Here is a 27,450-nt window from a genome sequence, read left to right as displayed (position 1 = left end):
TTTCTCCTCCGTGATTTCCTCAATGGTGTCTGGGAGCTCGTCTGCCGCCTCCTGGTTGGCAGAAGCTGCTTCTCCTGTTATCTTGACATTTTGAAAGCGAAATCTCTTTCCAAAATTATCAAACCATCCTTTGCTGACATTAAATTTTCCAGCTTCAGATCCTTCACCTTCCTTTTGCTTTAAGTTGTCATATGATGACTTCATATTTAGTCATCACGCAGCAACCCTGCACGCACATAACAGCTGCATTTTCAGTACGTGATAAAAAGGTAGTTGACAAAAAGTGCCAGGTTCTCCCGCCTGCTGGGTAGCTGCCTGATGGCTTCATGAATTTCCTTTTCCTTTTTACAATGGTGTTCACATTGGATTCATTTTTCTTGAAATGGTGGCAACCGCAGCTGCTGACCTCACCTCAATCAATGGTACACATATCAAGTGATTCAGCTTTTTCTCGTCATGTCATGACTTTGCTTCTCGGGAGCACTGCCAGCATCACTAGTGGCACTTTGTGTGGGTCCCATGGTGTTATTCCAGGTTTGCGATCTTATACTAAACACGATGAAAAATGCACGAGAACCAGGAGGGGCCACTTTTTACCGCGATGCCCGATTCACTGCTGCTTACGCGGAGATGAATAGCGTCCGCGGGCTTCGGAGGTTCCTCTCAGCACTCGACCTCAGCGCAGTATCCCAGGAGGCGGCTGTGAAGTTATGACCGTGATACAGTGTGAACCACGGTGAACGTATGCAGCTGTGATTTCATGCTGCATCTTTATAGTTATTTACATTTCTCTCGACTAAGATTGGTGCCATCCATGTACGGTCTGTTAGCGTGTGCATACGTTTTGATAAGTTTTAACTCTTTATCATAGATTTGTGTATGTTTTATGGTTGTAAATGATATGATAGACTAGTATCTACATATATTGTATGCACTCATGACATAAGAATTTCTTAATTTTTCTGATATTTCTAGGCTACACAGTTCATCTTCTTTCAGATTGTCCCAAATCTCCACATACTTTTCCAGTATTTTTACTGAAAACAATCCACGTGTAAGTGGACCCATGCAGTTCAACCCCACGTTGTTCAAGGGTTAGCTGCACTTAATTCACCTGTAGATCTTTACAAAATTATAGATGAGAGAGGAGTAGAACTCATACCACTGCCTTTTTGCTGTGAGTCTCACCTTCTTCACCTTCGAAATGAACGGATGGAGGAGGTCGGCGTTGGCTCCACTCTCTGCGGATCTCCAGCTTCTTGACGTGCTCAAGTGCTGTGATCGAGCAAGCACGGGAAAAGCTGTGGGAAACACAGAGGCAGAGATTTCTTTACGCTAGGACTGGACGCGAAGTGTTGAGATTCTCAAGGGCCAGCCTCCGGTGGTTTTTGGATCACTTAGCCCTCTTGTTCATGGCTCTTTTTAATGCATATTGAAAATTATTTTATGAAGCCTGGGAGATATCAGATTAGGTGATTTTCTAAGTCTGCCTTCCATGATTCTAATAATTTTAGGGAAGAAAACATTTCAGGGGCTATCTTTGACTTCATGTTGTTTTGACTGGCAGATATGAAAGCAGTTATGGCCATCTATTTGGGGAAGGACACCACTATTGATGATTCCGGTCCACACCTGTGTTCTCATTATTTCTAGAGTATCATTCTACACTGTCGCTTTATTCTAGAAAGTCCTTATCTTGAAAGGAGTAGGTACTTTTTCAGTTGAAAGTATGGTTTCCATTATAAAAATATACATTTTAGTATAATTTTAATAAACTTAAGAATAAAGCCCCCAAATCCTTTCACCTCCTTTCAATAGTTTGTATAAGAGGTCTCGTATCAAATAAACTCAAAATCAGCTTTACATCAAGGCGTGACTAGATATAAGCTACTCTTTCAAGTATTAAGCTTCCTGGGTTAAGCATACAACCAAATAAACATAACTTTTGTGTTTTTTGATTACTTACCAGGTCACAGTGTTTCAGAAATATGTTATGGTTCTTTAGGCTTTTAGAATTTTGCTTCCAAATATTCTTTTGCTGATAGAATAAAGGGGAATGAGTGTGTGTGTGTGTCTGTCTGTCTGTCTAGAGAAGAGAGTTTTCTTTATGTTGATGAATGGATTTCATACCACAGTGACTTTGTTTTACTCATTTCTTAGAAAATCAGCCTTAGATTAGCTTCCTTCACTTGTCTGGTTACTGGGTACAAGTGATGACATTCATAAGACATCTTAGACATTGTATTTATCCAGCAGTGGTTGCTACCTTGTTGCCTTGATGAATCTCTTTTTAATTTAATGTTTGTTATTTTAACATCAGAACTTTAAAGCCATACTAATATTAATGCAAGTGCTTTTGGAAACATTATGTAACGATTTAAATTCGATTCATAACATCCTAATTAACAGTTACTCATTACTGTGATGTTTAATATTTTACAAGTTTTGATTTGTCTTTCTCAGGTATATTTCATTAAAGAACACAACATTGTTGCACCATATAAAATAGAAAGGGTAAGTAAAGCTTTTCATTTATCCCCAGCAATTTACATAGTGATTTTGAGCAATAAGATTCTGTGTCTCTGTTAACTTCTTTAACGCAATGTAATGGGTATTTAAAAGCTTGTTCCCTAGCAGTTATAAAAAAAAATTACCCAAGGGAATGACAGACTTTAGTCCAAGAGATTTCAATTAACTTTTTAACTTCAAAATAGGTGTGTCTATTAGGGGGAAAAAAAGCTTAAATTATTAGGTTAAAAGTTGAAATCAGAATATGCATCATTTAAAAGATTATTTACTGGATATCAATGAGAACTTCTTTTAAATGTTTGAGAAATACTTACAGACTATAAAAATACCCTTATTTAAGAGCTCAGTAATAATTTCTAAATGCTGATTGGGTAGAAGCTCTGAGGGGCCGTGAACACAAGACTTGTAACTAGACGTTACATCCAACCGTTCTGTGCTTTAATTAATGCTTTATGCTGCAGCTTAGTATGCAGTAAAGGGATAACTCCTAGCAGAAGAGTTTTTACGAGACCTAGAGATGGGACTAGTGCTCCTATAAACGACACCTCTGAATTAGGAAAAGCCACCCTCTCTGAGCAGACGTCCGACAGGCTGGATGGCAGTTCCGGTCACAGGCCAGCCTGCGGGTTCTCAGCAGCAGCTTGCGGGGGACGCGCCAGCCATGTGCAGCCCGCTCTGAGTTTATGTACAAGAAACATCTGCATGCGCCGGTCACTCAGAAACGGTGAATAGTGAGATCTCGTCACTCACAGGCGGTGCTACTGGCACTTTGGGAAGGACGGTTCTTCACTGTGAGGGGCTGTTCCCACGCACGGAGTGCCCCCTCTGCACTGTCCCCCTTGGTCCTGCGGCACCACACATTGACAAGTGCCCCGCAGGGGTGGTGGAATGCTGCCCCCCCTGCCCCCAAGCTGAGAACCGCTGCCTGCTGTACTCTTCTGGCAAAGGCTCTCCTGTCACCCACTTGAAGTGCAAAGCTGCTGAAAAGTTACATAGAAGGAAATGAGTAAGGTTTTCTGAAGCAAAGAAAAGCTCTTGTGAATTAGGACATCAAAGGATTCTCAGGTTTAAAGGGGTGGGGTTGTGACTTGGACCATGATCATGAGACTTGATCTCTCCCCTTATGGAGAGACTGACTCAGTTCCCTTTGTGAGAAATCCAGAAACCAGTGAAGAGTGCCCTGCGCCCCAGGTGAGCATGAAATGAGCCGCACTGAGGCTGTGGGAACATTGTAGCATCCTTTCACTGTAGCCCCTCCCCTGGCACTGTGCCACGTGCTGGGAGGGAACTCCCAGCTCCCATCTTCTCCCTGCGGAGGGAAAGACAAGATGGGACCGTAGGTCCAATGTTCTGGCTTTTGGGGGCAGCTGCCTGAGGGACTGGCTTCTGTCTCACCTGTCCTGGACCTCTGACAGGACCCATAATGCTCTAGATGCCTGGGGACCCCTGAAAACAGGAAAGAGCTGGGCATTGTGCAGCCGCTCCAGGGGACCCTGCGCCAGAGACACGGGCAGATACAGCCCAGCAGACTCACCCTCGGGAAAGAGAGGAGTGCAGCTTGTGACACATAAAATTACCCGTCACAACACTTGCACACCCAGCCTCAGAGCACCTGAGCGTATGAAGCCAGCACTGACAGGACTGAAAGGAGAGACTGACAGGAGCACAGGACAGAGGAGAATTCCGTCCGAGCCCCGCCTTCAACAGCGGGTAGATCATCCAGACAGAGGGTCACTCAGGAGACGGAGGACTCGACCAGCACTCCAGCCAGAGGGGCCTCACAGACGCATACAGAGCATCCTGCCCCGCAGTATCAGGACACACACTCTTCTCACGTGCACACGGGACGTTCTCCAGGACAGGTCACGTGTCGGGTCACAAAACAAGTCAACAAATCTAAGAAGATTACAACCACCATGGAGTGAAACCAGAAATCCATGGCAGCAGGAAGATTCACACGTATGTGGAAATGAAACAACACTCTTGAACAACCAATGGGTCAAAGAAATAAAAAAGAGAAATTAGACTCAAGAGGGAGGGGATATAGGTATACATATAGCTGATTCACTTTGTTGTACAATAGAAACTAACACAACATTGTAAAGCAATTATAATCCAATAAAGAAGTAAAAGAACAAAACCCAAAAGACCTCAAGATGATCAAAACGAAAACAGAACATACCAAAACTGAAAAGATGCAGCAAAAGCAGTCCTAAGAGGGAAGTTTAGTGTTAAACGCTTACCTTGAAGATCTCAAATTAAAAAACCTAACTGTATTGGGCTTCCCTGGTGGTGCAGTGGTTGAGAGTCCGCCTGCCGATGCAGGGGACACGGGTTCGTGCCCCGGTCCGGGAAGATGCCACATGCCGCGGAGCGGCTGGGCCCGTGAGCCATGGCCACTAAGCCTGAACGTCCAGAGCCTGTGCTCCGCAACGGGAGAGGCCACAGCGGTGAGAGGCCCGCGTACCACCAAAAAAGAAAAACAAAAAAAACCCTAACTATACACCTCAAGGAACCAGAAAAAGAAGAGCAAACTAAGCCCAAACTTAGCCGAAGGAAGGAAATAGTAAATATAGCAGTAAATCCAACAGACTGCTCCCCCGGGGCCCTCATTCCGTGGGGGCTGTGGGAGGACACGCCAGGCAGGTCCCTGCACAGGTCAGCAGGGGGCTGCAAATGTCGTAAAGGGATGGGTCCTGACGTGCTTGGTCTCCCTCTTTTTTAGGGCACGATGGAATATGTCTTCGAGTTGGATGTTTCAGGGAAGGTGGAAGGTGTCGTGGAGACATTGCTTCAGGTAAGCCAGGGCTTTTCTCAGACATTCACTGGCAAACTGAGGCATAAACTCTTTTTTTAAAGAATTTCATACTCATATGTCTTACCAAAACCATAACCTTTTTTATGAATCTGAAACAAATTTACTTGAATATGTTGAACTTGAAAACTATACATTAGGAAGAAGCCATAGACATATCAGAGTCATTCTTACCTGTTACTAAGTAACAGAATGGTGGTTGTGTTTCATTGTTTCTAAGGAAATATCTTCACAGCATCTGAGAGAAAAAATAAATTCATGTATATTTATATAATCGTAGCTTCACAGAGCATCCTGTCTGGATAAACTTGGGGATCAAACTGCTATGGTAAGAGTTTCTAAAGATCTGTATCTTTATTGTGAATGAACATGTATTGATATGTCACTTTTAAATCCTTATATCCATACTTTTTAAATGATTCTGTTTTAAAGATAACAGCCATTTTGCAGTCCCGTTTGGCTAGGACGTCATTTGACAAAAACAGGTAAGTTTTCAATGATTTTGTTCCCTGATTACGAAAGCTGTGGCATCGTCCCCTGGTGCCTCATTCAGTGTGTCCAGAACCTATAGTGGGCGTTACCACCTGCCTCACCCCAGACCTGCTCGTCTGGGGGGACGGCCCTGGCGTCAGTGCCAGAGCAGGGTCTGGGGCCTCCTTGCCACTTGTCCCAGCTGACATCTGTCCATCAGAAAGGCCTGGTGCCAGCTGCTCTCCACGATCTTCCCAGTCTACGAGCTTCTGTCCTTTCACACGTTAGCGCCTCCTTTCAGGCCACCAGCCCCTGCCACTAAGATCACAGTGACAGCGTTTAGGTTGTCCCCAACTCCAGCCTTCCCTGCTCCAATCCAGTCTTCTGCACTGTGTCGAATGTACTTTTTTTTTTAAACATCTTTATTGGAGTATAATTGCTTTACAATGGTGTGTTAGTTTCTGCTTTATAACAAAGTGAATCAGTCATACATATACATCTGTTCCCATATCCCTTGCCTCTTGCGTCTCCCTCCCTCCCACCCTCCCCATCCCACCCCTCTAGGTGGTCACAAAGCACCCAGCTGATCTCCCTGTGCTACGCGGCTGCTTCCCACTAGCTATCTATTTCACATTTGGTAGTGTGTATATGTCCATGCCACTGTCTCTAATGTACTTTTAAAATCCATTCTTTCTAAAGAACTTATTTCTTTATATCGCTTGTCTGTTGGAAACTCTTCCAGACTTCCAGTGCCTTCGGGGTAAAGTCTTCACCTCACCTGCACACGGGGCGCCCTGGTTTAGCCTCTGTCACTGTTCCGGCCGCCGGTGGCTCTTGAAGGCTCTGCTCTGGATCTCTGCATTCTGGGCGGTTCCCGAGGCGCCTTGTGGCCTCCTGCCTCTGAGCCTCTGCTCGGAATGCTCGGCCTCCTGCCTCCTCTGCACCTGCCCAGCTCTTCCTGCTCTTCTCGTTTCAGCTGAGCTGGCAGTTGTTCTGGAAAGTCTTTCCCGACCCATCAGGCTGTTAGGTCCCTTCCTAAGGTGTCCTGCAGGGACCTAGAGACCACGTTCTTACTGATCTAGTGGAGTTTTGTTTCGGTTTTTGGTTTGGGGGTGTGTTGGGTTTTTTGTTTGTTTTGGGGGGTTTTTGGCTTTTCTAAGTATCCAATATATTTTCTGCAAGTAAGTATACTTTTATATTAACCTGTTCTCTTATTCGTTTCTTGCCTTATTTTAAGTAGATTTCCTTCTGTTAAGTAGATTTGGGCTATTTGTCTCCATCTGCAGTTTCACTGTATGAATTACTGTAGCTTTAGGACAACTCTTAATATCAGGCAGTACAGGGTCCTGCACCATATTTCCCCTTCTTAACTTACGTCTTCACTGTTCTTGGTCTTACACACTTCTGTATAAATTTAGAATCAGCTTGTCAAGTTTCATAAAGGAAAGGCGTGCTGGGATTTTGACTGTGATTGCAGTGAAACTTTCCATTTATTTAAGTCTTCTTTATGATTTTTCTTTATAAAGTTCTTTCTTCTCTTGTGCTACATTTATTCCAAGTACTTCGTATTTTTGATGGTGTTGTAAATGATATCCTAAAATATTTCATTTTATTGTTGATACTTAGAATGTAGTAGATTTTTGTGTAAACCTGCAACCCTGCTACACATTGTGACCCATTCCGTTAACTTTATACATAGATTCTCTAATATGTACAAAATCTTATGTAGCGATTGTTTCAGTCTCTAATCACTAGATATCATTTTTATTTTAGATGTTTATTTTTAGATTTTTGTATTTGGAATCCTCAGGCCTAGGACAAAGTAGAAAGTATTGGTTGAATAGATTCATTTATGGATTATTATGTGCTAGGCTTTTGCTAGAAGCTTATGTGTATAAATGAGATTCGTTTGTAATATTCTGTTTTATTGCTACCTTTGTGAGATTTGTGACCCTTACACTACATTTTCAGATGTTAAAGAATTTGCCAGAAAAGCCATCTGGCCAATAACGTGTTTTCTGTGTTTATGTTTGTTTACTTCTTTTTCTGTTTCACCTATATAGCATTAATTTTCTTTTCATTTTTGTACTTGTAGGATATATTAGTTAAATGGATTGTTGGGAGGAAACAATAGCTTCCATTTTAGGAAGGAAAAGGAGTAATAAGAATTAGTTTCTTTTGACCCACTTAGAATGTGTAATTTTTCTAAGTAGCGATTTAGACTTTAATCCTGGACTTCAGCATGACATTAATTTTAAAAATGGTTCACTATGAAACTTTTGATTTATCCAGTCTCCAAAGTGTTAGGCTGAAGAATTTGGGGAAGACTTTTTTGCAGCGTGAAGTGAGATATTTCAGGATTGTATACTTCCTCTAAAAGAAAGAAGGTAAATTTTTGCTGAGATACATTTTCATCATACTTCCAAGGAAATGCTTTTTCATTGAAACTATATTTATTTTTCCCTGTTGTTCATTCTGAAAAAGTTCAAGTCTTCCCAAGTTGAAAGATAATATAGTGAACACAGATACCTTATGAGTCACCAAGCATCAATTTGTCAACATTTTGCTGAATTTGCTTTGGTTCTTACATGCTCATGCTTGCTCTGTGTGTGTGTGTGTGTACATGTATAAATAATGCATATATGTCTGTATATATGTTGTATGTATGTATACATGTATAGCTGATGTGCATATGTATGTTTGTATGATACATATAAAATATATGCATACAACTTTTCCCTGAACCATTTGAAATGACACTGTAAGACTTCCTGACACTTCACCCATAACTACTTCAACATGTATCTCTCACAAGAAAGTTCTGTGACATTCCTCCGTACTGTTATAACACTCAAGTAGCAATATTCTGTATGCCGGGTAATTTATAGCTCCATATTCAGGTTTCCCCATTTGTACCCCAAAATGTCCTCTTTAAAATACTTTGGACTAATTTTAGATTTAAAGAAAAGATGTAAAGACAGTGAGTGCAAAGAGTTCTTTTCCCCTCATCCAGTTCCCCCGTTATTATATGTTTAGTGGGTGTGGATGCTGTAATCCTAGATTTGTTGGCTGTAATCCTAGTTTTTGTTTTTTTGATGCTATTGAAATTTTAGTTTCCAATTATTTGTTACTGGTATATAGAAGTAGTTTTTTGTTGTTGTTGTTGTTGTTTGTTTTTCTGCTCTTTAGAAACAATGACCTTGTATCCTGTGACTTTTCCAAATTCACAATTTACTCATTAGTCCTAGCAGGTTTTTTTTGTAGATTCCATAGAGTTTTCTATATCCATAATTATTTAATCTGTGAATAATGACAGTTTCACAGAAATACTTGTGGCTTTTATTTCTACTTCTTGCCTCATTGCACAGTTTGATTAATAGACGCAGCGGGAGCAGACATATTCTTGCCTTGTTCTTGGTCTTACAGGAAAAGGATTTAATGTTTCACCATTAAAGAATGTTACCAGCTGTAGGTTTTTCATAGATGCCCTTTATCAGAGTGAGGAAGTTTCTTTTTATTCCTGGTTTGCTGAGAGTATTTTCAAAAATAGGTTTAGAATTTTGTTAAGTACTTTTTGTGCGTTTATTGAGATGATCTTTTTTTTTCTTTAATTCTGTTAATATCGTGAATTATGTTGTTTTTTCAGTGTTAAAACAACGTTGTGTTCATGGGATAAATCCAAATTGCTTATGATATATTGTTCTTTTTACATATTGCTGGATTTGCTTTGCTAGTATTTTGTAAAGGATTTTTGCATCTCTGTTTATGGATATTACTCTGTAAATCTTAGTGTATTTGTGAGGTTTTGCCATCAGGGTTATGCTAGCCACATAACATGAGTTTAGAAATTTCCCTTTATCTTCTTTTTCCCAAAAGAGTTTGTGTAGGATTGTATTTCTTGCTTAAATTTTTAACCACATTTACTGGTGAAGCCATGTAGGCTTGAGGTGTTCTTACTTAGTCAATCTATTTGTTTGACACATAGGACTAGTTAGATTGTCTGTTTCTTCTTGTGTCTATTTTGTCAAGCTGCATTTTTCAAAACCTTTGTCCAGTTCATCCAAGTTGTCAGGTGCTGGCATCAAGTTGTTAATGTCCTCTGAACCTCAGTAGGATCTGCAGTTATGGTCCCTCTTTCATTCCTTACGTTGATGCTTTATGTTTTTTATTTATCAGTATTGCCAGAGGTTTGCCAATTTTATTAACCTTTTTAAAGATCCAACTTTTGACTTTATTGATTTTTCTCTATTTTTATATAAAAATCATTTTATACAAAATTGATTTCCATGCTTATGATTTCCTTCCTTCAGCTTACTTTGGGTTTAACTTGTTCTCTTTCCAGCTTCCTACAAAGTTTAGATCACTGATTTTAGACCTTCTTTTATAAGTAGGACTAGAACATAAATTTACCTCTAAGCACTGCTCAGCTGCATCCCTCAGATTTTAATATGTTTTTATTATTCATATGAAATATTTCATGATTTCCTTTGTCATTTCTTCTTTGACCCATTGGGGTTTTCTTTGGGTTATTTAGAAATATGTTGTTTATCTTCTCTGTATTTGGGGATCTTGTTACTGTTGTATTGTTATTGATTTCTAATCTAATACTCTCTTGGTTCAGAGAGTACATGGTTCAGTCTTTTTTTTTTTTAAATAAATTTATTTATTTATTTTTGGCTGTGTTGGGTCTTCGTTGCTGCGTGCGGGCTTTCTCTAGTTGCGGCAAGCGGGGGCTACTCTTCGTTGTGGCGCGTGGGCTTCTCATTGCAGTGGTTTCTCTTGTTGCGGAGCCCGGGCTCTAGGCGCACAAGCTTCAGTAGTTGTGGCACGTGGGCTCTAGAGCGCAGCCTCAGTAGTTGTGGCGCACGGGCTGAGTTGCTCCGCGGCATGTGGGATCCTCCCGGACCAGGGCTCGAATCCACGTCCCCTGCATTGGCAGGCGGATTCTTAACCACTGCACCACCAGGGAAGCCCTGGTTCAGTCTTTTGAGGTTTGTTGAGATGTGTTGTATGGCTCTGCGTACAGTCTGTCCTGACACGGGTTTCCCAGGCCCGTGAAGGGAACGTGTGCTCTGAAGTTGTGGAGTGTAGTGCTCAGTACACGTCATTTGGGGCCAGTTGGCTGATGGTTGTTCAGATCATCTGTACTTTACTGAATTTTTGTTGACTTGCTCTGTCAATTACTGAGAGAAGGGTGTTAAAATTACCAGTGATGATTGTGGAATTGTTTATTTTCCCCTGTATTTCTGTCAATTTATGCCTTGTGCACCGGCAGGCTCTGTTATTAGGTTTACATACATTTATAAGACACCAGTTTTCTTACATGTTGTGATTGCATGCTATATCTTTTTCTATCCTTTTTACTTTTAACTTGTCTGTGTCTTATTCTGTTTCCAGAAAACACACTTTATATAGTTGAGTCTTTTTATACAGTCCAAAAGTCTCTGCTTGTTAATTGGATTGTTTAATTCATTTATAATTATGTAATTATGGATATAGTTGGTTTTTAAACCCACTATTTTAGTACTTGTTTCCTAGCATTTCATTTGTTCTTTGTTTCTCTGATCCTCCTTTCTTGCCTTCTTTTGGGTAAATCTGGTATTTTTAAGTATTCTACTTTTTAGCTGTAGTGCTTGGTGTCATTCTTAGTACTAGGTCACTCTGGAGCTCACAATATGCACCTTGTACATAGTGTACCTTCAGGTAAGAGTATATTACACTCCTTTACAGTCGTTCAAGAGCCTTACAGCAGTGTGTTTCTACATAACCCCTCCTGCCCTTTGTGATCTGTGTTGTTTTTTTTTTTAAATAAATTTATTTATTTATTTATTTCTGGCTGTGTTGGGTCTTCGTTTCTGTGCGAGGGCTTTCTCTAGTTGCGGGGAATGGGGGCCACTCTTCATCACGGTGTGCGGGCCTCTCACTGTCGCGGCCTCTCTTGTTGCGGAGCACAGGCTCCAGACGCGCAGGCTCAGTAGTTGTGGCTCACGGGCCTAGTTGCTCTGCGGCATGTGGGATCCTCCTACACCAGGGCTTGAACCCACGTCCCCAGCATTGGCAGGCAGACTCTCAACCACTGCGCCACCAGGGAAGCCCTCATCTGTGGTTTTATATTAAATTTCTACATATACTATAAAACCCATGATATGGTGTTCTTATTTTAGGTTTTTAAAGATTTTTTTTTTTACAGTAGGTTCTTGTTGGTTATCTATTTTAAATATAGCAGTGTGTACATGTCAATCCCAAACTCCCAGTCCCAAGAATTGAGATACATGCATTTATAGGTACATAAATTAAAATACTGAGAAATAATTCTTTTCTGTTTACTTGGATATTTGAATACTTATGTTTCCTGATGCTTGTCTTTCCTTCCTGCAGAACTGGTGTTGCATCTGGTGTCATTTCTCTTAAGCCCAAAGAACTTCCTATAGCATTTCTTACGTTGCATATCTGGTCAGGATGGATTCTCCCAGCTTTTCTGAAAATACCTCTATCTTACCCTCATTTTTGAAGGGTGTTTTCGTTGGAGATAAAATACTAGGTTCACAGGGTTTTCTTTCACTACTTGAAGGGTTTTTGTTCCATTGTATGTTGCTGTCCATTGTTTCCTGTGAAAAGTCGCATCATTTGTCCTGTTGTTACTGTGAATTAAGGTGTAGTCTCTCTGCGCCTGTCCTGCTGGGGGCTTCCGGGTAACGGAGCCTGTGATCTGGTGTCTTACATTAGACAGTTTTCACCACTTTCCACCAGTGTCTCTTCTGCCCCGTCTCCTGTCTCTTCTCCTGTGACTTGAGTTACACTCATGTTAGTATGTTTTATAGTTTCACTTAGATCTCAGACACTCTGTTCTGTTTTTTTAAATTCTTCTTCTTCTTCTTTTGTCTTGTTTCAGTTAGGACTTTTTTACTGGCCTTGTTTTCAGCCACATTGGACTTTTCCTCTGCCGTGCCCAGTCTATTAAGCTTGTTTAAGTCATTCTTCATTTCCTCTCGCCCAGATTTTCATTTCTAGCATTTCCTTTCAGTTCTTTTTCACAGTTTCTACTTCTCAGATGAAGTTTTCCTTCCCTTCACATGTGTTTTCCATCGTTTCTTCTAGATCTTTTAGTACATTTATTACAGTTATCTTAACGTCTCCCTCTGATGGATCTGAGTCCGGGTCCTCTTCTATGGAATCTTCTCTCTCATGAGTGGGGGTCATATTTACTCACTTCTTTGTGTTTCTTGTAATTTTTTGTGTGCTGGGAAGTTTGTTTTAGAGGAACTGTAGAGACTGACCTAAGGAATATTTGCCTCTGGAGGTGGTCATGCCCACTCCCATCCTGCCTGCTGCTTGCCCTGGGGACTCTGTCAGTGTAATGAGTGGAGCTGGGTTAAATCCAGGTCCGCATGCCCGGTTCCACGGCGGGAGTGAGCAAAACTGTCCTCAATGGGGCTTGGGGTCGGTGCCCTTGAAGGATTTGGAGATATCCTTGTGCTTCACAGCTGAGCCTCCAGCTCTCTGCCCATGGAGCATCTCTGCCCTCCAGGCCTGACTCCTGCTGTCTGGCGTCTCTCTCATCCTGCAGCCCTTGCCCCCTGTGGAAGATTGCCCCTCCTCCTGCCACTCAACTGCTGGTCCCTTCATTTAGGTTTCTCTGCACCTGAGCTTTCTGATGGGTTTCTAAACATAGCAAGGATTGTGTAGCTCATTTGGCAGGTTTTGTGGTTGGGATGAGAGCTGTGAGGTCTCCTTCACGTCCAAACTGGAAGAGGGAGCCTGCTTCTGTGTGATTTTGTGTTTGTCTTTTTTAAATACATTTATTTATTTTATGTATTTATTTTTGGCTGTGTTGGGTCTTCGCTGCTGCGTACGGGCTTTCCATAGTTGCGGTGAGCGGGGGCTGCTCTTTGTTTTGGTGGTGGGCTTCTCACTGTGGTGGCTTCTCCTGTTGCAAAGCACGGGCTCTAGGCCTGTGGGCTTCAGTAGTTGTGGCTCGCAGGCTCTAGAGCACAGGCTCAGTAGTTGTGGCGCATGGGCTTAGTTGCTCCACAGCATGTGGGATCTTCCCAGACCAGGGCTCGAACCCGTGTCCCCTGCATTGGCAGGCGGATTCTTAACCACTGTGCCACTAGGGAAGCCCTGATTTTGTTCTACTACTTACAGAGGAGACATTTTTTTTTTTTTTTGACTGCGTTGGGTCTTCCTTGCTGTGCGTGGGCTTTCTCTAGTTGCTGCAAGCGGGGGCTACTCTTTGTTGTGGTGCATGGGCTTCTCATTGTGGTAGCGTCTCTTGTTGTGGAGCATGAGCTCTAGGCACGTGGGCTTCAGTAGTTGTGGCGCGCAGCTTCAGTAGTTGTGGCTTGCAGGCTCTAGAGTGCAGGCTCAGTAGCTGTGGCGCACGGGCTTAGTTGCTCCACGGCATGTGGGATCTTCCTGGACCAGGGATCGAACCTGTGTTCCCTGCATTGGCAGGTGGTTTCCCACCTTATTTTTAGCTCAGTTATTTAACTAAGTAATTGCCTAAACTCTTGATGATTTGGTTATTTCCCTTCTATTTTTTTTAAATTAGTGAAGCAGAACGAAAATGGACTTTTTTGATGAGTTAACATAATTTAGGAGGGAGTGGTGGTCACCTTTGACTGGTTTTACTGCAGTAGATCCACAAAAGACTATACGTTGGAACTGACTTGCAAGTAATTGTAATTATGTGCCCATAGCCTTATAGAATGTGGTGTGAAGTAAGTGCCACCCATGCCAAAACAGTTTCTATGACAATAAAATAGGTCTTAATGACACAAAAATAGAAAATTATGTTAATGTAAGAATAGTTTCAAGGCCGACTTCCTTATTTGGGGAGGCATGAAGAGTGCCAATAACAGGGTTATTTGGTATTTTTTTACTTGTCTGTCTTCTCTTCTTTGATACGTAACCTCATCTGCTTTTAAAAAAATCAAGTATTCATTATACCATTGAAAAGAAAGTCAGTTTTATTTAGGTGACTGATTTCTATCACCAGTTTTCTTGTTATCAAATGCAGCGTTTAGACACCTGTTCTGCAGCGTCACTTTGTAGCTCCCTCAGATAAAGTTAAATCTAGAAAGTAGATCGATTTCTGATTTTTCTTGCTTTTACTGGAAAAACCATATTCTCAGATTCCAAAGTGTTTCTGAAAAGCTGCACATGGAATGCAAAGCAGAAATGGTAACACCTCTGGTGACGAATCCTGGCCACGTGTGCATCACTGACACCAACCTGTATTTCCAGCCTCTCAACGGGTACCCGGTAAGTAGTCTGTAGGCCAGCGGAGGGCTCCTTCGGTGTTCCCGTTTGCGTCTTCAAGCTCTCTTGCCTGTGAACTTGACTTGACGGTTAGAGTGTTCTCACATTTTGGGGAGGGTCAGAATTACCCCCCGTCCCCATCCAGCATCTGGTATTTAACGGCTCCCCGTGTAATCCTGATGCACCCTCACCCGTGTTTGAGCTCTTCTGACTTACTTTCTGTTACTTCGGGGGAAAAGAAACCCTGCCCCCTCTGATTTTAGTAAAGGGTCATTAGAGGTTTATGCCTTTCTACTCGGAAGCACATCTGCAAGAGAGCAATGAAATATACTAAGGTTAAGGAGAGCTGGATGTTTTCTGTGTATCTGCTTATATGTACCCCTAAGCTGTATCTCCCGTTTTCCCTTAATTACAAACCACATCAGCAGATCTGCATCTGTCCCAGAGGAGCAGTGCGAAGGGGCCCCTCCAGCCAGTGCAGAGCTGCATGTGGCACTTCTATCACTGGGCAGCTGCAGTTCTGCTGCTGTGATGCTGGAAACACCTTCTCTTGCACGATGACTGGAGACTCACGAGGCCACACAGTAAAGATGAATTCAGATTTCTGCACTAAAACGTGGAAAGATTGGCGGCTTTATCTAGATACGGACCCTTTTCAGAGTGGTTTCACTGAAAGAACAGAAACCCTAAAACTCTGCTAGTGCAGTTGGACCGCTTGGCAGGTAGCTTCAAGAACAGGAGTGTTCTCTGCCATGGAAGAAATTCTCCAGGCTGGTCAGGCATTACCTGTCACTGAAACGTCAACACTTTCCGAAGTGAAAGGTGATGCTATAACAATTCTGTCCACCAGGTGGTAGGGCACACTCGCCGGGCCCTCCAGCGGACACAGCACACGTTGCTGATGGCATTCTTTGTGGCCTCATCAATTGGCTGGACCAACGCTGTTGCTGTGGCTTGGGTCAATACTTGAGCAACAATCTGAGTATAAGCCACAGCTTCGGGGTCCCAGGTCTGGGCTGGGGGCCTTGGCCGGTCTTCAGGCAGCTTCCACGGCTACATACCCTGCGTCTGCAGGTTCTCCCTCCCTCATACTTGGAGGGAGGAGGGTGGACCTGTCGCCTTTTAGCCAATCTCAGTACCTTTTACGACCTTGCTTCTCTCTCACTAGCATTTTAAGGCTCCAGAGAAGCGAGAAAATTTTCCTCCTTATAAAGCTTAGAGGCCCTGCTTTATACTATAGCTGTTTATGAGCCTTATTACACTTTTACACTTATTTACACTTATTACACCTTATTACTCTTTTAAGGAGCTAAAAGACAGGATTCTAAAAAAAAAAAAAAGCTGTATGTCAGTTCTGAGCAAACCGTAGGTCTATAAAATAGGAACATTCCTGAGAGGAGGTCTACACCAATCCTTTAATATTTCTTACCACTCAGCAACCCTGCAGAAACCTGAAAGCTAGATGCCTGCATTATCATCCTGGGGGGTACCGGCTGGGGGGGTGGGTAGGGGGACTGGTCCATGGTCACAAAGCTAGTGAAAAGGGCAGACCGGCGTGTAAAGTGAGGCATGCCCTGTTCTCAGAGCTCACTTTCCAGGTGTCCAGGTGTGACCCGTCAGGAAGTTAAGGTGGGGCAGCCGAAGGGCGGCTTCTAATTGTGTCAGAATCTTGACGTTTGAGGTTGTCTTTCTACTGTTTTTTTTGTCTTTCTACTTTTAAAGAAACCCATGGTCCAGATAACACTCCACGACGTCCGCCGCATTTACAAGAGGAGACATGGTCTCATGCCTCTGGTGAGTTCGAGGGGAACATCCCCTCGAGAGGATGACTGTCTGGTCTTCAGTTTGGCCACTCGGGCTCGTCTGAAAGGCGCGGCTGTTTGTGTTGTGAGCAGAGGGGCCCTGAGGCCCGCCGCCCTTTCTTTTGGCTGCGCTGGAGGTTTATCAAGGAGCGACTCCTCCTGTTGTGGGGGGGGCTGTTGGGAAAGAGGCTGTGGCTTCAAGAGCAGGAGGGCCCCAGTGCCCTTGAGTTTCTCCCTGCCGAGTTCTCAGGCTCCTCCTGGGTTTGTGTGGGGATAATGGACGCAGAACTGGTCCAGTTACAGCGGCGACATCTCCAGGCAAAGTTGGGAAGCGGCGACAGCAGGTCTCAGTGGAACCGTAGCATCCTCACGGTTAACTTGTATGAATTCAGCCTTCAGGCTTGCTGAGAGGGAGAAATGGATAAAATAACCATTTCAGTCCCCTGGGCGGCCCTCCCCGCCATTCTCCTGAATAAGCCCGTGTCCACACTTCTGTGAGTCTCACACGCTTCTTGTAGAAACCAGTCACCACGGAAGGTGTGACTCCAAGGGGTTTTAGCTTCACATCGATATAAATCTGTTTGTTCTCCTTCAGAGATTAACCAGTAGGTGGCATTACAAGAGCATTGTGGATATTTCAGCATCTCATGGTGGTGTTTTGTGTTTATGAAATTTAACTGTTTTCCTGCCTATTTTACTTAAAAGGCAATTCTCCATTTCGAGTGCCAACAGAGGATTAGGGAAACAGATTCTGTTAAAAATCTCCTCCTCCTTTGGGTATAGAGATGCAGTCAGAAAAAAAGAAATTGGCATTGATTAAGTACCTTCTGCCTACTGGGCAATTTATGTACAATATTCGTTTATCAGCGCAATCCCTGTGAGGTCGATGATACCCTATTTTACAAAGGAATTGAGACTCCAGGAGTTCACTCCCTCGGCTCCCTCACTAGTAACGCTGGAAGCCTGTATCTGAACCTGGGACAGCGCTGCACTTTCATCCTTTCTCTGTCTATTCCTGTCCCGTCTCGGCTTCACCCTCACAACATTCACGCAGCTCATAGTTTTCTTAAAATAATTGCATCCTACTAATTAAATGAGTTATTCAATTATCAGTTTAAGTTGACATAATTATGACTTAATTTGTAAAAGAAAGCTAAACCTTTGTCTCTGAAGAAGATAGGTGAAGACGTGGATCAGCCAGTTTTGAATTTCAACATACTAAACTCACAAATGCTGTCATCAATAAAGATCCTCGAGGTCAAAAGGGATTTTGTAAAGTTTAGCTGAGACACGTCTTGTCCTTATAAATCAAATTCATTGCTGGGGAATATGCATACAAGACCTGCAAATAAAAAATGCAGGGGCTTCCCTGGTGGCGCTGTGGTTGAGAGTCCGCCTGCCGATGCAGGGGACATGGGTTCGTGCCCCGGTCCGGGAGGATCCCACATGCCACGGAGCGGCTGGGCCCGTGAGCCATGGCCGCTGAGCCTGCGCGTCCGGAGCCTGTGCTCCGCAACGGGAGAGGCCACAACAGTGAGAGGCCCGCGTACCGCAAAAAAAAAAAAAAAAAAAAAAAAAAAGCAAGTGTTTAGTTGAAAGGCTTTTGTACTTGCGTCACTCACGTTGAGATGCCGTTTGTTTTCTTCTTCTCTTTCTGGATTTGTAGGGCTTGGAAGTGTTTTGCACAGAAGATGATCTGTGTTCCGACGTCTACCTGAAGTTCTATGAACGTCAAGACCGAGATGACCTCTATTTTTACATTGCTACATATCTAGGTTTGGGGCTCACTCTTCATTGTATCTGTTCGTGTGAAGGTGGTTCAGCTCCCGAGTAACTGGGGTGGGAAGTGAGAGGACAGCATTGCTGCATCTGGAATCATCTCTGTGGTCCTACTTAGTCCTTCTCATCAGTAACTTCAGTTAGCAGAATGGCACACTGAAAATTACGGGAAATATAAATGAAATTTGGTAATAGTTCACTCCAATCCTGTGCTTTAAAAACTTTTGATAAATATATTTAAATGTTTTTTGTATCTTAACAACCCCCAAGTTGAATGGATTATATACGAATCCACCTAATTATTTTTATGTCCAGTCCTGTCTTCTGTTAGTTTATGAAAACCAGGACTCAGTTTCTTTCTGTGAGACGGTGGGTTACCCAGTCGTGTGTCTGTGATCCTTAATTGTGGTCTTAATCACAAAGCTGGAAAACGGTACAAAAGGAACATAGGAACCTTCTATGCTCAGTATGGTACCGTGGGACTCAGTTTGCTTATAACTAATATTTCCTCAGTCTTCCTTGGGAAATGTGAATTTTCCCACTTTTATCAGAGAGAACACCTGTATTTTTCTTTTCAAGCATAAACATATTAAGTTGTATGGTTGAATTATTCTTGTTTTCAAAATTGCCAGATGAGTAGAATGGAATTTTTAAAAATCAATGTTGGGATTTTATTAATACCATCTTAGTTCGCTGTTCCCGTCTGCAGTGAAATCATTTATGAGATGTGTAGTGACTTACTCCCTTAGAAAAGAAGTTTTCTCTCAAGGAGGAATAGTTTATTTTCAATAAAGAGCATATTTTACAGTAGGTTTGAGTTCATATTTTTTTTCTTCTCACACTAAGCGTTCACTTTAACTTAATGCTTAAGTATAGCTTTGGTATAAGTTTACTGTTATCTCCTGCCTCCTGATTTAATTTTTTTCATTTAATTTTTCTAACGATAACAAGATGACAACAAAAAACTCAACTTTCATGGTGAGTCCTAAAATCTCAAGTCAAAAAACTTGCCGTGGCCTAAAAGGTCTGCTTCTGTGAAGCGTTTATTCTCTCTGAGTTCATTCCTGAGATTGTTCAGACTTTCTCTGAGACATTCTGAGAGCAGAAAATCAGAGGATAAGTGTTGTGAGTTTTTAAGCCCTTTCCTGGTAGCTGATTAGAGAAGAAACTTGGCAAAGTATATAAGAATAAATATTGAACCAGCAAATGAGTTAGATAAGTTTGATGCAGCCAATACAAAGCTGAAAGCAGAATTTTCTAAACAAAATAGAACAGTTGACTCATTTTACAGGAACGTTATCATTATTGGTGCCACACCATCTGTGCTTCCATCTTTCCTGAGGTTATTTCTGGGCAGCCTTTCTGGTCCTTCTAGTTTGAGAACTCTGACAGATACTTGTTTTCTCCTTCAGCAGTTTCTATTCTTTTCCTTATTCCTCACTTGCATAAATAATACGTAGTCAGTGACAAATCAGCCTTAGTGTACCCTGCTTCCAGATCTGAAAGAAAACTAAAAGATTGTTTCGTTTTACTTTCATAAGAAATGGAGGAAGTGAGCTTTTACAAATGGTCATGGCTTCTTAAAGGCATTAAAACTCAAGCACGTTTGGAAGGATTCTTTGTTAGTACATATTGTAGACTATATATAAATATAGCAAATGTTATATATATTACCATGTCATATTTATGTATTTGCTCCATACTTTAATATTTGTTTTATATCATATTTCATAGATGTGATATGTTTTATATATTTAATAGATATGTTTTATGTCATACATTTAATAATTTCCCTCCTGGATCTTGGAGATGCTCATTCATACTTGACAGAACAACTCTTTGGTAAAAACAAACTGTAGCCTACTTTTCTTTTTTTAAAATGTACTTTTCAAAAATGGGTTGAAGGGTCTACACTGAAAGCCTCTGTAGCGCCCTCACATGCTGAGTGACCATTGCCCGCACACGTGGAGCTCAGTGTGACCCGGGCCTGTCCTCACCTGTCCCCCCAGAGCACCACGTGGCGGAGCGCACGGCCGAGGGCTACACACTGCAGTGGCAGCGCGGGCTGCTGTCCAACTACCAGTACCTGCTGCACCTCAACACGCTGGCCGACCGCAGCTGCAATGACCTCTCCCAGTACCCGGTGTTCCCCTGGGTCATCGGCGACTACAGCAGCTCCGAGCTGGGTGCGTGCCACAGAGCCGGGCTTTTAGAGCAAAGAACACATTCCCTCTTAGAACCACGTTGTGATTCGTGAACAGAGTAGAACCCGTTTGATTTTATTACCAACGATGGTCCGTCTCCGTGCCACAATACTGGATGGGTGTCATGGGAATTACGTGTGTTCTATATGTTTTCTCTACTGTCTCTGAATTTTTTTTAATTCTAAAAAAAAGTACTCACACACTTCTTGAAAGCCACACCCAGAAGACATGCATGGGATCTTCAGCTAGCGTTACCACTGCTACCAATAAGTTCTATGTTTCCAAACACTTCAGTTTTCACTTTGAAAATTGCGCCTCAGGTTACCGTATTACTTTTCAATTCACATTAAAATATGTGATTACCAAACATAATAGCCGTTCATTAAAGAACACTTAGAAAGTACTGAAACACTGAAAGGAGGAAACAAGACTCATCAATAATTACATTACCTAGAGAGAACCATTTTAACTTGTGGTATATATACTTCTTTCTCTCTCTCAAATTATTTTACCAACAATGTGATTGTACTGTAATTTTATTTTGTAATATCTTAAAATTAGATATTGTGAACACTGAATTACTTTTGACAGTTCACTGATTGCACCCTTGTCGTTGAAAGGTAGCAGATTTTCTAGGAATATAATTGATTTATCTGATAATATTCAGGTCCCCAGTTCTCAGATTATGCTATTATCACAGAATAATAATAGTCACTATAATTCAAACTTAAAAAGTAAATTTGGGTACAATAATGGCTTTTGAAATTTATTTTTCGTTGTTTAACTTGGAATATAGTTTTTTTATCAGTAGGTCTTCAAATTCTAACCTTTACAGCTATATTAATAATCATCAGAAATATTAATTCTAATGGATCTGTTTTTAAAAAGCTATTTATTATTTGGAAATAAATGTGTGCATGTGAATTCATTCAGGGAGGTAATGTTATTAAGGGTAAGCTTGTTTGCTTTATTTATTGTAAGTAATTTTTAAAAATTTATTTCTTTTATAGATCTGTCAAATCCAGGGACCTTCCGGGATCTCAGTAAGCCAGTAGGGGCCCTCAACAAGGAACGTCTGGAGAGGCTGCTGGTACGTGGACTCAAGGATTCCTGGTGTCTAAGCAACCCGGGAGCCTTGGCATATGTTTTGTTTGATTGTTTTTGTTGGTTTTTAAAATTTTATTTATTTACTCTGTGGCCACACCACACAGCATGTGGGATCTTAGTTCCCTGACCAGGGATTGAACCCCCTTCCCCTGTGTTTTTATATACCTGAAACTCGTTTCTTCAAGACTTAGGGGAAGTATATCTGGAGAGACCGACGTTTCTGAACGTATTCTCTCTCTCTCTCCCTCTGCCCGCTGCCTTCCCTATGAATTTAGCTGCTCATCGTCTGCATTTCTGCTTACAATTCAGGAGGTAGGAAGCTGAGCCGGTCACAGGTTTACCCATTTATTTTCACGAAGGGGCTCTCTGGTGAACTGCACAAGAGATGCATAAAATTTCTTCTTTTCAGTCCTGCCCCAGCAGGCATTGTTACCATGAGGCCAAGAAAACCAAGATGCTTATTGCAAGAATGCTGTGTTTGCTCAGATTTTCCCCCCGCTTTTTTATCTTCCCCTTTTCCTCTTTAGGAGAGACATTAGGGGCTAGAATGTGTCCAGGCCATGATTTCCTTAGGCTTTTACTACTGGAGTCGGTTATTGTCTTCACAGCAGCCAGCACTCAGGACTTTTTCTCCCTGTGTTGTAGGCACGCTACCAGGAGATGCCGGAGCCCAAGTTCATGTACGGCAGCCACTACTCCTCCCCGGGCTACGTGCTGTTTTATCTGGTCAGGATTGGTAAGATTCCTCGCCGTCTCTCCCAGGGACATGTTACTTCACGTGGACTCTTCAGTGGTTCTGTGGTCTTGCTTAACTCTGACTTTTTTCCCCTCTAGCACCAGAGTATATGCTGTGTCTGCAGAACGGAAGATTCGACAACGCAGACAGAATGTTCAACAGGTTGGGCATAAACACCTCACTTGGCGCTTTGTAAACTTTCTCATCATGCACGTGCAATGCGTTCATTTCAGAAAACCAGATTTAAACAAAAATGGAAGGAAACGAAAAAAACCACTACAGTAATTGTTGTATCTATTCCTCTCAGGCTTTGTGTAGTCGTGTGTGTGTGTAAATGTGAGAACATATTTTATTTTTTAACATCTTTATTTTTCTTTTTGATATTTGTTCAATTGTGTAAGTATTATATATATATATATTTAACATCTTTATTGGAGTATAACTGCTTTACAATGGTGTGTTAGTTTCTGCTGTATATGAATCAGCTATACATATACATATATCCCCATATCTTCTCCCTCTTGCGTCTCCCTCCCACCCCCCGATCCCACCCCTCTAGGTGGTCACAAAGCACCGAGCTGATCTCCCTGTGCTATGCGGCTGCTTCCCACTAGCTATCTATTTTACATTTGGTAGTGTGTATATGTCCATGCCACTCTCTCACTTCATCCCAGCTTACCCTTCCCCCTCCCCGTGTCCTCAAGTCCATTCTCTACGTCTGGGCCTTTATTCCTGTCCTGCCCCTCGGTTCTTCAGAACAATTTTTTTTTTGATTCCATATATATGTGTTAGCACACTGTATTTGTTTTCCTCTTTCTGACTTACTTCACTCTGTATGACAGACTCTAGGTCCATCCACCTCACTACAAATAACTCAATTTCATTTCTTTTTATGGCTGAGTAATATTCCATTGTATATATATGCCACATCTTCTTTATTCATCTGTCGATGGACACTTAGGTTGCTTCCATGTTCTGGCTATTGTAAGTAGTGCTGCAATGAGCATCATGGTACATGACTCTCTTTGAATTATGGTTTTCTCAGGGTATATGTCCAGTAGTGGGATTGCTGGGTCGCACGGTAGTTCTGTTTTTAGTTTTTTAAGGAACCTCCATACTGTTCTCCATAGTGGCTGTATCAATTTACATTCCCACCAACAGTGCAAGAGGGTTCCCTTTTCTCCACACTCTCTCCAGCATTTATTGTTTCTAGATTTTTTGATGATGGCCATTCTGACTGGTGTGAGGTGATACTTCATTGTAGTTTTGATTTGCATTTCTCTAGTGATTAGTGATGGAGAACAAATTTTAAATACAGTATTTTTGTCCTGCCTTTTGTATTTTATAGCCTTTTGTTAGATCTTGAAGTTTTCCCCCATATTATTGGATGTTCTTCAAAATGGTGATTTTTTTTAATTTAATGTATCACATCCTAACATATGCCATAATTTAACTATTTTAACTATTTCTCTATGGTTGGACACCTAGGCTGTTTCCAACATCTCATTATTCTAAATAATCTTGCTGTGAATTGAATACAATCCCTGTCAGTGTTCAAATAATATTTTTATTATAAAGGTAATCTTTTCTTTCCCCCAAAAATCAGAATATGAAGAAGAAAATAAATTTCATGTGGCACCTGACCACACTGAGATAACACTCATTATTCATCTTTTGGTCTGTGTCTTTCCAGTCTTTTTCTAAGCTCTGCACATGTCTGTTTATAATCCATTTTCGAAATGAGTCCTTAAAAGAACTGCTGATTTTTCATGTTTAAGCACCTGCCCCGAGTGGCCCTTCGATAAGGCCATGTCTGGGGGAGGTCCCCGGCCTGGACTTGGGGACACCCCCAGGTCCACATCCCGACTCCTTGCTCACTCCCTATGTGGGCCCAGTTTTCTGTGAATCTCCAATATCCACACGAGCTCCTCCGGTGGGGCAGCTCATGTGAATACTGGGGATTGTGAATTAATGAGCGAGATGACGTAATTTAGGTAAAGTGTAGAATAGCCCCCAGGAGCCTCGAAAGTGCTGCTGTTGCTGTTTCCATACCCTGGATTTAAAATCAGTTGACTTTTTTTTTTTCATATTTAGTATTGCAGAAACTTGGAAAAACTGTTTGGATGGTGCAACTGATTTTAAAGAGGTAAGCAGTTACCAAGCCAATGATTCACTGGGCTTGTGGTTTGTAACTGCTTTAAAAAATGTTTGTTACTGTTCTTCTTTTTTCCTTCCCCTGAAACTTTCAGCTGATTCCGGAATTCTATGGTGATGATGTCAGCTTTTTAGTCAATAGTCTGAAGCTGGATTTGGGAAAGAGACAAGGAGGGCAGATGGTTGATGACGTAGAACTCCCCCCTTGGGCCCGGAGTGAGTACCACCTTGGAAGCACTGAATTATAGAAATTCTCTGCTTAGTCGTGCAATTTCAGCATTATTATTTACTTGCTTAGATTTTTCAAAATAACGGTATAATCCTCTATCTAAATGAGATGGTAAAGTCTTATTCCAAATTGTAAGTATTCTATGCGTCTGTGATGTAAAACCATAATTATGCATTCCAGAGAGCTAAGTGTTGTAACAATGGTTTTTGCCTCTCCGCCCACCCCCCAAATTTATATTTTACATGATTGGGGGGAGACTCATTAAGAAATATGTCCCTCGTGCCTGTCCCAGAAGCTCTGTCTGCATATGAATAGATGAAAGGAACGGGAGAAAGTAAAGTGGCGACTTGGGGTGTTTTGATCGAGTCTAACCTACTAGGTCCCGAGGACTTTCTCCAGAAGAGCAGAGACGCACTGGAAAGCGATTACGTGTCAGAGCACCTTCACGAGTGGATCGATCTCGTGTTTGGCTACAAGCAGAAGGGGAGGGATGCTGTCGGAGCCCACAATGGTGTGTAACAGTCGCTGAAACTCCATTTAGCGTTTGATGGAAACAAAAGCAACCCCCAAACTGAGCTCAGAGCAGCTTATTTCCTTAGCAGAAGCATCTTGTCTCAGCAGGCGGTGCCTCCTGGCTCAGCGACCCCAGATTAGATACTGAATAAAAGGCGGGAGAGAAAGTGCTTTTGTCTAAAAATACCCGCTTCGCCGTGGTCCCAGGAGGTCTTTTGCCAGAGTCTTCTAATTTTAGCATGTACTCTCCATCCCATTCCATTACTTTTACTAAAGCTCAGTCAGCGTAGGATGGAACAGTGGCCTTGGTTCCCACGAGGCCCCAGAGCGTCTTTGTGACTCAGCAGAGAGAAGCCCGCGGTCGCCCTCTCCTCTTCGGGGCCCGTCCTTCCTCCGCCAGGCTTCTCAGTGTTGGCGACGGGGATGGGTGTGGACCTGACCCCTCACACGCCGCACAGGGTGCTTTGTGCTCTCCCGGGGAGAGGCATGCTGACCGAGAAGTACACCGAGGGAGCAGACCGTCTCACGGCCAGTTAGATCACTGCTCAGAAAAGATAATAGTTCAGCTTGATATTTACCCAAGCTGGATATTATTAGGCTGTTTCGCAAAGTGAAAATCAGTTTCTTTGAATAAAAGTTTAAAGTTGTTGAGTTTTTAAAATAAAGAGTGTATATTATAACAAAACAGTATATCTTTCAATAGTGTTTTACATCTCTTTTTTTCAGTGTTTCATCCCCTGACCTACGAAGGAGGTGTCGACTTGAACAGGTATTTATATGTCAGTAAGGAGTTTCTACTTGAGGATAAATGACCTCTTTGTCTAAATGATTAGTGCAGTCATTTGATGATATTAAGGTATGGAAATGTTACAGTGAATTACAGCTTGCTTTCACCACTATGTAAATTACCGAGCCTCAGAAATTAAAGATGTGTGATATGGTCTAGACAGTCCCGGCACGTAGCGTCTATTACTGTTTGAGGGTTAATCTCTCTCCTGTTGAGTGCACGAATTTCAAGTGATACAGATCAAGGAGCTTTGCACCTAGAGGTCACCACGTGGTCTGTGCTCTGTCCTGAAGCATTGAGGATCCTGACGAGAAGGTAGCCATGCTCACCCAGATCTTGGAGTTTGGGCAGACACCGAAGCAGCTCTTCGTGACCCCGCATCCTCGAAGGATCACCCCAAAGTTTAAAAGCTTGTCCCAGCCCTCCAGTTATAACGCTTCCACGGCAGATTCTCCAGGTAAATTTTGAAAAGAGAATAAACAGTGTGAGCACCTTCTGTTTCTCTTGTCTGATTAAGATGTTTCTGTGGATTCTGGAGAGAAGACCAGTCATGAACCCTGGGCAGCTTAGAGATGATTCTGTTTTCCTGTCTCACTGCATTTCTCCTCAAACAAACAAATCTTTTCTGTTTTATTGTTTGTTGTTTTGTTTAACTTTTGACCTTAAAGGAATCAAATCACTTTTACTTCCTGGTAATTTAATGAGACTTGGCAGTATTTTTCACTGTTGTTATGTTCTTTCTCTTCGGAGGTTTGCCCGGCTGGTGGTTGATTCCTAGCCATTCTTGTGTTCTTGTTGGCCCGCCCTGACCGTGGCTGCTGTAGCTCCCCGGCACCCTGCTCTTTCCTGCTCTTGCCCAGGAATGACTTCTGGCGTCCTCACTCTCCTCTTCCGCCCCGACACACACAGGTTGAATTCGGGGCGCTCTGTTTTCTTCATTTGATTCTCTTTTCTTATTCAGTCACTTGACAGACATTTACAGAGTGTCTATGCCAGGTGCTAGAATGAACTTGACTCCGTCTCACATCTGGTATTTGGAAAGGGAGGAGGAGATGCTCGCCTT

The 27,450-nt window shown here is 42.3% G+C and overlaps 1 protein-coding gene across 4 annotated transcripts in view; it reads left to right on the top strand.

The window, feature by feature from the left end:
- Nucleotides 1–27,450, top strand: part of NSMAF (neutral sphingomyelinase activation associated factor) — a 61,809-nt gene that overhangs the window by 22,601 nt on the left and 11,758 nt on the right. For all 4 annotated transcript variants that reach the window (XM_060116443.1, XM_060116442.1, XM_060116441.1 and 1 more), the window contains 16 exons: nt 2,464–2,514; nt 5,255–5,326; nt 5,625–5,672; nt 5,777–5,829; nt 14,950–15,079; nt 16,799–16,870; nt 18,545–18,653; nt 20,667–20,843; nt 21,872–21,951; nt 22,614–22,704; nt 22,803–22,866; nt 24,799–24,850; nt 24,954–25,074; nt 25,467–25,598; nt 26,327–26,369; nt 26,681–26,844. In XM_060116443.1, coding sequence (XP_059972426.1) covers nt 2,464–2,514; nt 5,255–5,326; nt 5,625–5,672; nt 5,777–5,829; nt 14,950–15,079; nt 16,799–16,870; nt 18,545–18,653; nt 20,667–20,843; nt 21,872–21,951; nt 22,614–22,704; nt 22,803–22,866; nt 24,799–24,850; nt 24,954–25,074; nt 25,467–25,598; nt 26,327–26,369; nt 26,681–26,844 — 1,459 coding nt within the window. The remainder of the gene's footprint in view (nt 1–2,463; nt 2,515–5,254; nt 5,327–5,624; nt 5,673–5,776; nt 5,830–14,949; nt 15,080–16,798; nt 16,871–18,544; nt 18,654–20,666; nt 20,844–21,871; nt 21,952–22,613; nt 22,705–22,802; nt 22,867–24,798; nt 24,851–24,953; nt 25,075–25,466; nt 25,599–26,326; nt 26,370–26,680; nt 26,845–27,450) is intronic.

The sequence above is a fragment of the Mesoplodon densirostris genome, chromosome 13 (genome assembly GCF_025265405.1).
Source record: "Mesoplodon densirostris isolate mMesDen1 chromosome 13, mMesDen1 primary haplotype, whole genome shotgun sequence".
In the NCBI taxonomy this organism is placed as follows: Eukaryota; Metazoa; Chordata; class Mammalia; order Artiodactyla; family Ziphiidae; genus Mesoplodon; species Mesoplodon densirostris.
The sequence above is the reverse complement of the archived record's forward strand: the minus strand, read 5'-3'. Positions and strand labels throughout refer to the sequence as shown.